We start from the raw sequence: 13979 nt of genomic DNA on the forward strand, positions 1-13979 counted from the left end.
ACAGGCCCAGGTTAGAGTCCCATCCACCCGCTGCATGAACTTGGACACACTGTTCAGCCTCTAGGTCTCGGCATCCATATCTGCTAAATGGGAACAAATCATTCACTTCACAGGGTTGCTGAGAAGATAAAATGAGACGCGTGCTGTAAAGCATCTAGCAGGATTGAGGTGTGATATTTGTGAAAGGGACCATCTTTCTCTTTTCCTACCTCTTCTAGGAACCGTAAGTCATTGACTGCTACTGGGATCTTTAAAGAATCCACTGAAATCTCATATGGGCAGTTCCCAGGGGTTGGTAGTGAGATCCTACTCCTCTTTTTTTTTTTTTGGAGGGGAGCCAAAGTCATATTGAAAAGCCAGTTCCATAATCTTCATTGCTACAATGCCTTTTCTCATCCAGAATGAAATTTTCATTCTAATTTCACGCTGCCTGTGCCTAGTTTTAAAAGGAAGCATAAAGCTATTCTGATGGTCCCTCTGACGAAGATTATTGTAGGGCCCGTTTTCACAGAATCACAGAATCAGTCTGTTTTCACAGAATAGCAGCTGAAGAGGCCGAAGAAGTCAAAGAGTATCACTCCTGTTTAAAGATGAGCAAATGAGAACCAGAGAGGCAGATCTGCTTGTTCAAGGTCAAATAGTGGAAGGGCTTCAGAGCTAGGAAGAGACCCCAGTCACAAGATTCCTGCTTCTGTGCTCTCGGCTCTCTGACTTGGAGGCCCATTAGGCTCTGAGCTGCTGGAGGACATCCCTCCATTTATCCATCCACACACGCACCCACCCACTCATCCATCCACGTATCCATTCACCCAACCACCCATCCTTCCATTCATCCACTCATCCACCCACGCTGGCATTGGACACCTTCTTATGATAGGCACTGAGCTGAGTGCTGGGAGTCAAGGGTGACAAAGATGGTCACAAGTCCCCGACTTCATGGAGCTTTCTATTCACTGAGCTAGGACTGAGTCTTGGTCATCTGTTTCCCAAGGGTCTACCACAGTGCCTGGCACATGGTAGGTGAACAGTAAATGTTTTTTGAATAATGGATCTCTCATCTTCAGTAATGCTCCCACCTTTATAACTGACGTATTGAATTGTTGTGAAGATGTTGAGGGGGCTAAAATCTCAGTATCTGTGTTTGTCTTGAACCATCTTCTCCAGTCGTCATTCTTACCAGACGAATTTAAACAGCCGTGTGCAGACATAGCCACAACATTAGACAAGGAGTAAAAGACCTGAGTTTATGTCCCAGCACTGAGCTGCTTACTTCTAAGTAGCTCCTGAAAGACATTCGAGCCTGTTTTCTCATCTATCAAATGGAGCAAATAATATTTGACTTGCCTATTTCACTTGGCTGCTGTGAATATAAGAGGAGAGAGAGAAGGAGAGGGAGAAGGAAAAGGGGAGAAAAAGAGTGAAAACTTCTAGAAAGTACAACATGAATAAACAGTCATTGAGATGTTACTTGAATGATTTATGTTGAGGGTACAAGAGAAAATAAAAGTGATCAGCTTTTTAACCAGTGCTCGGTACACTCTCCTTCCAACCTTCTATGATGTAACTGGCTGTGATTGCCCCAGATTTGTTCCAACCTTGGAAGAGATTAAATTTATGGATCTGTGGCATCACGTGTCGTCCCAGCCAATCCTGACCCATATTTCTCTCCACTTCGTTCATGCAACGACAGTACAAAAAGGTGCTGTAACCTTAATTGCTTGCAAAGTATTTTGAAATCCTTAGATTAAAAAGCTCTGTGAAGTACAAAGTATTAGCCTTCTGTGTGCCCAAGGAGTTGTGCTGAGCCTCGCCTGGGTTCGTCAGGGCAGGGAGAAATTGCAGTGTATGTTCTGAGGACCCAGGAACTTTGGGGTTTAAGGGTCTTCTTCATGGAATGGCCCTAGATCAACTCCCAGCTTCCTAGTCTCTTAGCTACTCAGGCATCTGACCATTCTTTGTGTTGCTTCGTGCTTTTTCCATTTCTTAAGTTCCTGGGTCACGAGGCCTGAGTTGCACTTACTTTGGTGTCATAGGTCTCTTTCCTGAGTGATCTCAGCCTAAGTCCTAGAAAAGGGCAATTGTGTCATCTGTAATTTCTGTATGCCTTTTCGTTTAAGCCCAGAGTGATGACTTAATCTTCATCCTAACTTTTACCTTTAGAACTTAGAGTTAAAATTCTGTCCCATGGTGGTAACCCTTGGAGGAGGTGTCAGGTAGGGACTGAAATGGGTAGGAGGGGGCTCCTGGGGTCCTGGCAGTGTTTTGTTTCCTTGCCCTGACTGTAGGTTAGGCCAGTTTGTTTTGTGAAAATTCAGAGCCACACACTTCTACGTGCATTTTCCTATATATTTGTTACACTTACAATGCAAAGATTTTTTAAAAAATCACTCTGGATGCCAACTGACTTCATATAGAATAAATTCTGATGTGATAGTGAAGCTATACACCTAATCAAATCAAAATCCTTTCTCTTTCTCTGCCTTTGCAATTCAAAATAATGTTGCTTTCAGTTTTCCTTCCTTTAGTTCCATTTTCACGCTTACAGGAAAAAGGGGAAAAAAGGAAGAGCCTCAATTAGCAATTTTAATTAAGTCTAATGGGGGAGGTAAGGGGGGAGGTTGGTTCTCAACAGAAGTCCTGTGATGCCTCCAGGGATGTATGTGGACCTCTGAAACTACAACAAAATTCTGTTGGATACACATGTACATTTTTCTGAGAAGTGTCCGCAATTTTCATCAAATTCTCAAGGGTCCCTGAACTAAAAAGGACCATAAGTCAGAGGGACTCTTACAACTCAAGACTTTTTTATGTATGCTCCTCTTGAAATGTTTCTCGACTCTAAATTCAACCCATAGCCCTCACCAACCTGATTCACCAAATTGGTTTCACCCATCAAAATGAATTTGCCCACTTCAATGGAAAAAGTGAATGGGCTCAGCTGTCAAAGGTCATACATAATAATCATCATCTGTTTACTTCTCCATCTCCTCCTCGAGATTCCAGGCCCTGATGCCAGAGACCTTTGCACCCTCAGCGTGAAATTGCACCAGGCAATGGCGGATTGGACTCCAAAGAAAGTCACTGCACCTATTTACGAAACCAGATTTATTAAAATTTCTCTACAAGTCAGAAACAGCCGTCTCACATATATACACATGTACAGGAAGGATCTAGTGTTTCGAAGCCCCAGCCAGCCCAGAGTCCTTAGCCAGGTCATGTATCACAGATACAACATTCAAGCAACCACGAGAGCGTTAGTGGGACAGAGGCTTCTGTCCTCCCTCTTCTCCAAGTCCCATGATTCTGTCAAGGTAATATTGCCAATGATCATTCACATTTCACGTGGTCTTAGACACGCAGGTTATTCAGACAGACACAGACAACAGAACAAGCGTCAGAGCCAAAACAACAACAAAAAAAATCGGACATATGTATAAAAGGTACACTATATGTACAAAGTACACAGTACGTGAGGTATACACGGTATTCTCACAATGCATGTTAGTAGTTTGCCTAGGCGTAGCCCTTAAAAGTGACTGCCTGTTTTTGTGCCATTTCTCAAAATACAGTATGTTTGGTTTACCCGTTTAATCACCCGATTTCAGTACTGTCTGAGACATTGACTGATATTTCATCTGTACTTGTTTTTTTAATGCAAGTTGCAGTTTCTTTGTTAAGCTCTATCTTTTGTAGGTAGTGAGTTCCCATCTCTGGAAGCATTCAAACAGAGGTTGCAGACCCACCTGTGAAAGAAGCTGTGTGGTGGGGGGGGCGGATTTCTGCATTGGGAGGTGGCAGAGAAACAAAAGAAGTTGGACCAGATGACTTTTAACGTCCCTTTCAAGTTTAAAGATTTGGGGCTTGCTATTTCATCCCAGATACTGATGATACAGATGTATTCATAAACCACACCACATCTGAAATATTAACCACCTGTCATGCAAAACTGCAGACCATACCCATGGGGGTGGTTAAAGTATAATTCTGGAAGTTCGTCTGAGAACCATCTAAGACTACCCAAAATTCACTTTCTCTGAAGCACAAAGATGTTTAACATTTGCTCTTGGGAGAGGGAGTGGAGAGCCTTCTTATCTTCTCCTCCTAGACAAAATGCTCCACCCTGAGATGGTCTTGGGGAAAAAAGTAAAGGATAAATGCTAACATATTTGAGGGGAACCAAGAAAGCTAATGGTTTCCAAGTGCTCAAATCCTTGTTAAAAGTCTCCAGTCTCTCTGTCTGAGCTCAGAGTTCTAAAATAGCCAGGAGTTTGAATCTTTTATGATACTTTTCCACAGTTAGCTGGTAAGTGCTTTTATAGTGAAGGGGTGGGAGGGCGCATTTCAAGGTCAGAAAGAAGGCATTAGTGCAAATGAGGTCTTGGCAGGGAATGGAGGAGAAATTCTGGGTTCATGGTTCAGGCAGGCTCCTAGGCCCCGGAAACAGTCTGCTCCAAAAAGATGAAGAAAGGGTGAGTGTTAAACCAAACCAGAAAAAAACCACTTTCCGATCAGAGAAGCTAGGGTAGCAAAAGTCTGGCTACCAAAGACAAGTTCGAAGATGGCAGGTTTATTGGCCCAAATTATTTGTCACCCTGTTAAAAATATGGTTATCGCCCAAAATGCCATTGTGCGATTCATTTCCTCTCCCTTTAGAATGTTCATTTCACTTGATCACATGCTGTAGGATATCCATACTCCTTGCCACCTATAAAAGATGCGGAACCCCCAGATCTGACAGAGGGACAGTTGGCGAAGGTTCGTTAAGGGAAACGACTCTGCAGGGCAGCCAATCAGAGTGTATGCTGCTCTCCTCCACAGTCACTCATCAGGACAGATAAGAAAGAGGGCGCCATGTTGAATTCAGCAGCGACAGTCTTTATGCCATCACGTGTCTGGCTGGCCAGACGCCGAAAGGCCTGTCCATCTTTAGAAATGGAAATGCCATGTGTGAGAATTATGAGGTTTCTGAGGTTTGGGGATTAGCAGAAGAAGGAACTGATGTCACTGTCCTCCTGGTACTCTGGAACAATCTGGTCGGAAGTTCCTATTTCTGAGTCGACGTACCCAGGTTCCAAGACAGACTCGAACCAGGGATGGAGTAAGATCTCTGGAGCAGTGAGTCTTTCTGAAGGCTCCCGTCTCAGGAGGCTGCGAATGAGGCACCTGGCTTTGGGGGAAATGTGGTCAGGAATGCAGAACTGTCCACGTCGGATTTTGGAGAAAAGGGCACTGGGGTCTGAGTCATGGAAGGGGTAGCGTCCCACCAAAAGGGTGTAGAGCATCACCCCGAGGCTCCAAACGTCCGCCGCCTTTCCGGAGTAGGTCCCTGTGGTGTTGAGGATCTCGGGGCTCACGTAGGCTGGGCAGCCGTGTTTGTCTGACAAAGCATCATCTTCTCCCTTAATTATGTGTGTATCTTCTAGACTTTCCAGTCTGAGCTGGGTTCTGTAGGAGAGAGGAAACAAGCCATTACTTCCAGATCAGCTACTATGAAAAACAAGGCCTTCCCAATAATAGCGCCCACAAGTACTCATCGCAAAGGCCCGAGGAATGCTAGTTACCCCTTCATCCAGTTAGCAGTGCCTTGCATCACCCAGGAGGACTCAGGATTTCACAAACCAATACAAATTGCAATAAACATTAGCAAAGTATTGAGAGAGAGCCTGGGGTGGAGGGTATGATGCAAAGCCCCAAATACTATTCATTATGCTACAGCTTATAAGACATATCCTAATAGGGGTTACACAATTTACAAAGTTCACATTGCAGCAGTGGGAGCCTGTCTCAGGGGAATGCTGACATTTCTCCAAAAGCTATCAGGGAAGAGCAGTTTATCCTACTGCTTCAGGGAGAGCCTGGGCATCCTACAAGCCGATCTTATCTCTTATCATGCCACTGACTGCCAGGGCTACTTGGACCCATTGCTTGGCATTACAGAACACGGAGCCCGAGGTCACTGTTACTGCGCACCGGTTGTTAGCACTCCTGCTCACATCGATACATACACACAGAGGGAATTCTGTCCACCTGAGCCCAAGCCATGATGGTCATGATGGGAAAAGTACAAGGAATGTTAATTACATTTACTGGGATGTTTAATTGCAAAGAATGCTTAGCCTGGACAGAGAGGACAAAGAAAAGCAGCTGGTGGATTTGAAAGATGCAGGAGCCCTAAAACGCCCACGTATGTGTGCACATGCACATACGAACACACACACACACGCCCCCTAGGATGACACATCAACACCTGAGCTCATTTACTCAGGTAAGGGTTTATCTGTTCAGGTAACAACTAAGGTTTAAAACATCTTTAGTTAAGGCTCTCTGATGAAGCTGCAGGTGCCTCCTTGTTCAGATCCAGCCACTCAAGCCTCTTGGCTCCCCCAAAGCCCAGAGCCATGTGGGGAGTCTCCAATATCTGGTGGCCACTTATGCTCTTCCCAGCTTCTCTGAAATAGCCCTGTTTCAGTAAGTCACTCATTGCCAAGTTAGACGCAAACATTTGGTACAGGCTACTGGGTCAATTCCTTTTCCTCTCAAAGGTCTAGTTTCTTTTTGGTTTTTTTTTCTTCTTCTTCCTGCCTTCCTGTTCCCTGGAGTGTAGTATACATGTGCTAACTTCAGTATGTCCTCAGCCTGACCTCCCCCCCCACCCCGCCCGTCGTTATGTAAAATACCCATTGGTTCTGTAAACGGAAAATATGACTCAACCCACACTGTCTGCCACTGATTGGCTGCTGTAGTACTAAAACCCTGCACCTGTGCTGGTTACACGAATAGCGTCAGCTTGCCATTGCTTAACCCTCGGGTTGCCAAACTCCATGCACATGACATTGGCCTGTGCAATGGCAGATTTCAACAGTAAGCAAGGAGGTGTGTAAGGTGTGTTTCAGAAAATACATCACCATATCAAAGGAGTGTGTTCCAGGAATTGGAAACTTCTTCACTGTCAACACTTTGCTTTTCTTTGCTAATCAGTATGATCCAATGACTCTTGCAAGGTCAGACACAAAGCCATGCTTTCTGGCAACTCAACCCTGTACTTTTTCATAGGATCTGAAGTTAAGGGTAAAAAAAGCACAGGTGGGGTGAGCCCTGCATGAATACCTACAACAAAGTAACACACACCCACCTGTGCAATTCTACAATGGTACTGCTTTTAATCTTTCCACAAGGGATGTGGCCCACCTCTTAAAATCAGGTAAGGTTTATCTCCTGTGGCTTCCTGAATTCTCAACTGAAACCTCAACTCTGAATCTTAATGTCACATTATTGTATTATCGAGCTCATCTTGTTCTTTATGAAGTAAGCCATGATCTATATTTAGCAACCAATTCTAGCCAGCTTCCATTTCTCATTCAACTGTGGCTATCTTCTGAAGATGTATCCAAACAAGATGTCTAAACAGTCACCGGAGAATGGGGAGAAAATACTGGGGGCCAAGCCTGACACATAATAGGAGTGTGGTGTGAAGGAAAGGGATAGGTTTCTGCAAATACGACAGTCTGACCAGCTCTGTGATACTTACTAGGTACAATAAATAAATAAATAAACAGGGGAAAAAAAACAAGGAAAAAACCCCACTCGGTATAAACAAGGATTTGAAGACATCCTCTAGGAATGGATGTTGTGAAGGGCAGACTGACATTTGTACCCCAGAAGAAATGACCTTTCTGACAACGATGGGGAATAAACCTGATCCTGGGGTGGAAGTGGGGAGGGCATCGTGTCCTCACGTGACATCCCATAGATGCACCAAGGTGTCCCCAGGCCACATCCACAAGGGTGCAGGATAACCAACTTTGGCCTCGGCTCCTCTGGAGAGAGGATTTCTAAAGACTAACTCTGGGACAACTGAGCCCTTGGTGTTGTTTTGAACCAACACCCTGCACCTAACTGCTCGACCTGCACCCTCGTTTTGGTGTCAAAAGGCACAGGAGGGGCTGTGGAGGCCGCTCACCTCTCCTCCGTGGAGAAGACAAATTTCCTAAGCTTTAGGTCCCCCAGCACGATGGCTGACTGGTGGCAGTGGGCAACGGCAGAGACGATCTGCTTGAAGAGCCGGGCAGCCTCCTCTTCCCGCAGCCTCTTCCGGCTGCGCACGTAGGAGTGCATGTCCCCAAAGTCCCTCTCAAAGAAGACATAGGCTTTGGTTTCCCCAAGGATCACTTCCACAATGCCAGTGATGTTCCTGTGTGAGGGCAGCTGGATGTAAGGCCGGATTCTGTCCTGGTAGTGTTTAATGGGAAACACCTGCAGAGAGAAGGGGACTCACTTAGGAGGCTAGAAAAGCAGAGGCCGCCTCCCAGATCCTGGGCTGGGCTGCAGTTCTCAATCTTTGGGCTTTGGATGAAAGTAAGGCTCCGTTCATTTACCCCAACCTCCTGCAACCCCTGTTAGTTCTGCAACCCCACCTTATGCAGCCTGGGCTACTCCTAACACCCAAAACCAGTAGCATCTAGGGCTAGCAAATCTCCAAAGAGCGACCATATGGATGGTTTGAAAGAAGTCTTCTATGTATGGCCTTCCGGCTCCAGAGAGCTAAGCTCCTAAGTCCCCACCCTCTGTGGCCCTTTCTCGTTGGCAGGTAATGCTGTGCAAAGTGGCTGATAGAGGTCCCCCTGGGATCTCCAGGAGCAGCCCCTGGAAATGCATGACCTCCTGCAGATCAGAGAGAGCACAGGACATGGTGACTCTGCAGCCTCCAAGTGGAAGAACATACAGCTGGAGACCGTACAGCTCTGTCATTACTCAGAAGGAACAGATGACTCCAAGAGCAAGACTGTCAACACAGCCCTAAGCAACCTGCCTAGGCTGACTCAGGTATAAGCAGTCTTGAGTTAAAATTCCCACAGGAGGGATACGGGATCCTCTCGGGGGGGGGGGGGGGGGTTCATTTGTTTATTTATCTCCCCCCACCACCACCTCCCATCCCCACTGTCACTCAGGACATGGGTAGCATCTTCTCTAAGAAGCTGGCTGGTCTCTTTAAGGGCCTTTTGTTTAGTCCGGTTACTCATATCCTAGACTCAACTGGAAACGGTGACACACGGGCTGTCACCATCTGGATTCAGCTATTATCTGCTCGGAGGAACTGGAAGGGGTTGCACAATGACCAGACCCACCCCACCTCTGACGCTGGGTTGCTCTGGCACCAGCTCGAAAAACCTTTCCGCTGCCCCCCTCCTCCCACCCCAGCCCACATTCACACTCTCTGAGCTCTGCTCCCCAGCCACCCCGAAGAAAAGATTTTTTCCCCCCTTTAAACTGGGCTTAATCACACATGTGAAGTTTCGTTCGGGTCAGACAGTAGGTGGCAGCAGCGAGCCCAGGGAAGGGAAGCTCGGGGGGTCAGGTGAGTTGCGGAAAACCAAAGAGCGACTTAAACTGAGGGGTGACCCTATCTTTCGGGTGAAAACGAGCAGCCCGGAGGGTTCTCAGGGATGTCTGAGGCCCGGGTGTCCAGCTCGCAAAGGGTGCATGGCCTGTGGGAATGTTCTGCGTCTATGGGCGCTGGAGGAGAGCGCGGAGGATCCTGTTTCCACGAGTTGTATCCCCTCCTGGATGGAGCCCCTTATGTTCAAAGGAAAATCGCGGGCCGGAAAAGCAAGACATGAATGGAAGCGAGGGTTCCTAGTCGGTGTGGGCTTTCCAACATTTCTATTCCGGCCAAATCCCCCCGCCCTCGCTGGAAGACCCTCTCAGACTACTCTCTGGGGAGGACAGGGTTCCGGTTCCAGCGCGGGTTCCAGCCGGAATCCCCAAGACCGGAGCCCAACACGGACTTCCCGCCCCCTTACCACCCACGGCTGAGCCCGGGTGCCTCACAGCCCCAGCAAGAGAGTTGCCAGCTGCTCCAAGCTCCAAGGAGGCACCCACAGCAGGGCGCCCTTCCAGAACGAGGGGCGGGGGAAGCGAGGAGAATGGGAAAAGGGGAATGGCATGGCCCTGGAATCCATTTCAATTCCACAACTTATGTGGAACGCCTCGCACTATAAACTAGGAGCTAAGGAAATAATATAGATGTAAAGCAACTGAGCACCGCACTTCCTCTCGACCGCCAAGCCCCCACTATACCACTCCATCCGAACCCCTCAATCCCCAATAGGGTGACCCTGGTCAAATGCTGCCTTACCGGGCTCAAACCCCCTTATCCGCCTTGCCCCAAGCCCAAGCCCTGATGGCACCTTCGGCCCCCGGGAGACGGCGGGCGAGACCCCAAACACCTTTGCCTGCCACCGTGTCCCCTCACCCCGCGACCCCCGCCAGGTCCCGGCCCCCTGAGTGCCTACCTTGCAGCGCAGCTCGCGGCCGGTGTGGAGGCACAGCGCCCGGGACACATGCTCGCGCTCGGCCAGGGGCAGCAGCAGGTAGTCGGCGATGCGGCTGGGCCCCGGCGCGCTCCCGGAGCCGCCGCCAGCCCCCGGAGCGGCGGGCGGAGGCTGCGGGCTGCAGGGAGAGCCAGGGGGGCTGAGGTAGTCCGGGGGGCTAGAGCACTCGGAGAGACGTGGGCACTTGGCCGCCACGGCCGCCGCGTCGTCCGCGTCCAGCAGGCGTTTGGCCGGGGAGCCCCGGCCGACCGGGAGCAGCAAGGCCGGAGCGCGGGGCTGCGAGACACCGCTCATGGCAGAGCGCACGGGACCGACCCGCATCCCGTCCCTGGCCGGGGCGGCCCCGGCTTTGTACGTCCTCGGATCGGCGCGGGAAGGCGCAATGTGGTCGGCGCCGGCGCCGCGACTTACTCCAGCCCGCGGGATGGAGGTTGCAGACGGAGCTTGGTTCTGCCCCCACGGGGGGCAAAGCTGGAGCCGCTCCCGGGCGCTCGCGGTACACGCGAGGACCACGGTGGCCGCGCGTCCGGGGCAAGGAGGTCGGTTCGGGTCCCCGGATCCCCGTGGGTACCGGCTCGGGGCGCCTCGCTATTGTTGTAGAGGCTGCCGACAGTCGGGGAAGCAGAGGCGGCGGCGGCCTCCGAGGTCCGGAGCAGCGAGAACAGGATTCCGCAGGCTCGGCGGAGCCACGGAGCAAATGCACTTCCCGAAGCAAGCAGTGTCGGAGCGAAAGCCGGACCAACTTTTCCGCGGCGCTCGGGATCCTACGCGCTCCGGGCTCCCGGCGTGAGTGTGCGCGAGACAGACGCGCTCGGAGAGGGTGACTGAGTGTGAGTGAGTGAGTGTGTGCACCGCACCGATCCCGGCCAGTGCACTCCTCCTTCTCCTTTTCCTCCACCTCCTCCGCCTCCCGGTGACTCACGCTGTATACACATACACTCACAGGCCGGGCTGTGTAAACAGTTGGGAAGCCGGGTTGTGCAATGAGGTGGCTGCGACGACTCAGGCCCTGCCGCCGGGCGAGCAGTCACCGGAGCGGAGGGGAGGTGGAGCTGGGTCGGCGGAGGAGACGGGGGTGGCCCGACGGCTGGGGATGCTTCGGGCTGAGCGCGCTCCGGCGCAGGTGGCGTGTCCTGAGCCCGCTGGGGCGCGCGCACACGCCCCCCGGGATGGTCTAGGCGGGAGGAGGCGCGCGCCCTCCCGCAGGCCGCGGGCTCGGCGCGAGAAGCCGGAGGAGGGGGCGGAGGAAAAGTTCCCGTGACGTCAGGGTCCCGGGGAAGTGGGCGGGAGGGGAGGGACCGTGGGGGGCGAAGCGACCGTTGATTGGTGCGCGCTCCCCATTCACACCGAGCACAATGGACTGCGGGCGCGCGCACCAGGGCTCTCAGCACCCGCCGCTCGCTGCAGCCGCGGGGTGACACCTTTTGCCCCGGGGATCCCCCCAATGCCCCGCGCCTTGGGACCTCCGGTTGGAGCCGTGGGCGTCGCCGAGGCCCGGCGGTAGTCGGAGGAAGGGAGGAGAGAGAAGGTGATGAATTCCAGAATCACTCATTCACCCCCACGCGGTGGTTCCGGGGAAGACCTGCGCGTGGTAGTGGATGTGGCTTTTTTTTTTCCTTTTCCCGCCCCCTCCCAGCTCTAATCCCCAGCGTCTGTTCGCTTCCACAAATAGAACCTTCTGTTGGATGAAATAAGAGCAAACACTGGGCCTTCTGCGCTGCCCCCACCTCCACGCCCCTTCCGCGCCTGCCGCCCGCCCGGATTGCACGGAAATAGCTCCTCCGGGCTCCCGGGCCGCCCCTTCGCGGTGACTCGCAGAAAGAGCTTCCTGAGCCGGGGCCGGTGGGAAACAAAGGATGTGGGGAGAGGGCGGAAGGGGCCCACGTGGCCGTCGCCGAATTCCTGCCCTCTCCCCAGACTCCACACGCGCAGCAGGGTCTAGGACGCCGGGGCCAGCCCGGTTCCGTGGTGGCCGGGTAGCGGAGTGTAAGTCATTCTGGCCACCGACAGAGGTGCTGCCTACACCCGGGCAACCCTGCCAGGGCGTGTGCATGCACTCGTGCAGCGTGATTTGGGTGAGCTCGAGATGTGTGTCAGACCCTGCACAAAGGTCCGTGAAAAAACAACCTAGAATCTGTCGGTTTTCTTTCTTTCGAGAACCAGGTCAGTTTGGAGTCCCTGGACACTCAACATAGATAGCTGTTAATTAACAGACAGTCCCTTCTGTACTTCTGCTAAATACTTCATTTTCTAAAACCAGGTCGAGCCCCAAGGATAAATCCTTTTCCATATCAAATCTCCATTTGTTCAACAAATACTAATGAAGCATCTGCTAAACTAGACGCTAGGGATGAGAAGATGAAAACTCGTAATAATAGCTAACATTAATTGAGGTCTGTAAGGTGCACTTTACACACACTGCAGTTTTACAGCCACCCAGTGGGGTTATTTTTTGCCATTTTTCACACAGAGGAAGCCTGCAAATATTAAGTTACTTGCTGTGGTCAAATAGCTACTGAATGCACTCAAGCTCTTAAGCATTTGTGGGAACTCAGGGGAGATTACAATTTGTACAGAGAAAAGAGGAGTTAGGGAGGATTCCCCCCAGAAGGCATTTGACCTGGGGGGATGTGTGGGATTGTAAACGAGTTGCTGGGTGGGGGCGGGGGAGGGTTCTGGGGGGGAGGGCAGGGATGTGGGGAAGGGTAGGGTCAGCTTAAAGAGGCCAGGGTGGCTGCAAGGCTGGAGCGGAGCTGAGCCTGCACGTGTCATTGGGGAAAATGTGAAAAGCTCCAATGCCTGCCTGCTGAGAAGGCTGCACTTAATCCCGTAACCAGGCGAGAGCCCACCAGAGGTTTTCCTTCTTTCAAGTTCATTTTGTGCTTTTTATTTAAGATCCATTGAGCTGCCAGCTGGGCATCAGCACTTGGATGGCAAACTCAGCATGGGCCACCAGCATCTTCCTCCAAGGTGTGCACCTCCCTCACTGCCTCTTCTGAGAGAAAGTCATCACCACCACCCATCCCCAGGGCCAGAATCTCTGGCAGTCATTTCCCCTTGAATCCACCCTTTTCCTATCCCCCACTCAGTTGTCACTGGGTCCATCCTAGACCTGATAGCTCTCACAGCCACCCCCTGCCGTCCCCTCCTCAGCTTCCTGGAGCTGCCCCTTGCAGACTATTTCTCATGCTCCCTTGCCCACTGGCTTACAGCCCATTTTGCCCAGAGGGAGGCCCTGGAGGGAGATGGGAGGGTGCTGCTTTGGGCACTGGCTGCACCTCCTCTGTGGCCCAGGCCCCACTAGCCAGCCCCTCTGTGTAGCTGTTGCCATGTGCTGCCAGATCTCCCTACAGGAATGAAGGATTTATCCACCCACACCCACCCACCCTCCACCCCGGGGCTGCTAGGAGCGCCTTTTGGGAGTTTTAGAAACTGCCTCAACTGAGAAGGGCTACCTTGCCCCAAGTTCACACTCCCTTCCCAGGAGGTCCACATCCAATGACAGGTGATTGTGGAGTCCAGCCTCCTCGCTCGAACTTGAGCCAACTCTGAAGGGCAACCCAGCTTCAGCCCGCCCATTTAGGGTCAACTGAGTTCTTCCTTGAGATTGCCTCCAGCCCAGCTCTTCTCTCCACCCTGTCCTATTCT

General features: G+C 51.3%; 1 protein-coding gene across 1 annotated transcript; it reads right to left on the reverse strand.

The window, feature by feature from the left end:
- Nucleotides 1–3086: 3086 nt before the first annotated feature.
- Nucleotides 3087–11555, reverse strand: TRIB1 (tribbles pseudokinase 1). The gene is made up of 3 exons (XM_007188886.2): nucleotides 10293–11555; nucleotides 7961–8253; nucleotides 3087–5445 (listed from the first exon to the last, which is right to left on the reverse strand). The coding sequence occupies exons 1-3, from the start codon at nucleotides 10650–10652 to the stop codon at nucleotides 4980–4982; spliced, it is 1119 nt and encodes a 372-aa protein (XP_007188948.2). The 5' UTR covers nucleotides 10653–11555; the 3' UTR covers nucleotides 3087–4979.
- Nucleotides 11556–13979: the final 2424 nt, after the last annotated feature.

The sequence above is a fragment of the Balaenoptera acutorostrata genome, chromosome 17 (genome assembly GCF_949987535.1).
Source record: "Balaenoptera acutorostrata chromosome 17, mBalAcu1.1, whole genome shotgun sequence".
Lineage (NCBI taxonomy): Eukaryota > Metazoa > Chordata > Mammalia > Artiodactyla > Balaenopteridae > Balaenoptera > Balaenoptera acutorostrata.

Excerpts from the sequence above, each read along its gene's own strand:
- TRIB1 (XM_007188886.2), bottom strand. The coding sequence starts at position 10,652 with ATGCGGGTCGGTCCCGTGCGCTCTGCCATGAGCGGTGTCTCGCAGCCC. Across the intron at positions 8,254-10,292 it reads GCCGCGAGCTGCGCTGCAAG|GTGTTTCCCATTAAACACTA; the intron begins GTAGGCACTCAG and ends TTCTCTCTGCAG. Across the intron at positions 5,446-7,960 it reads GTCTTCTCCACGGAGGAGAG|AACCCAGCTCAGACTGGAAA; the intron begins GTGAGCGGCCTC and ends TCTCTCCTACAG.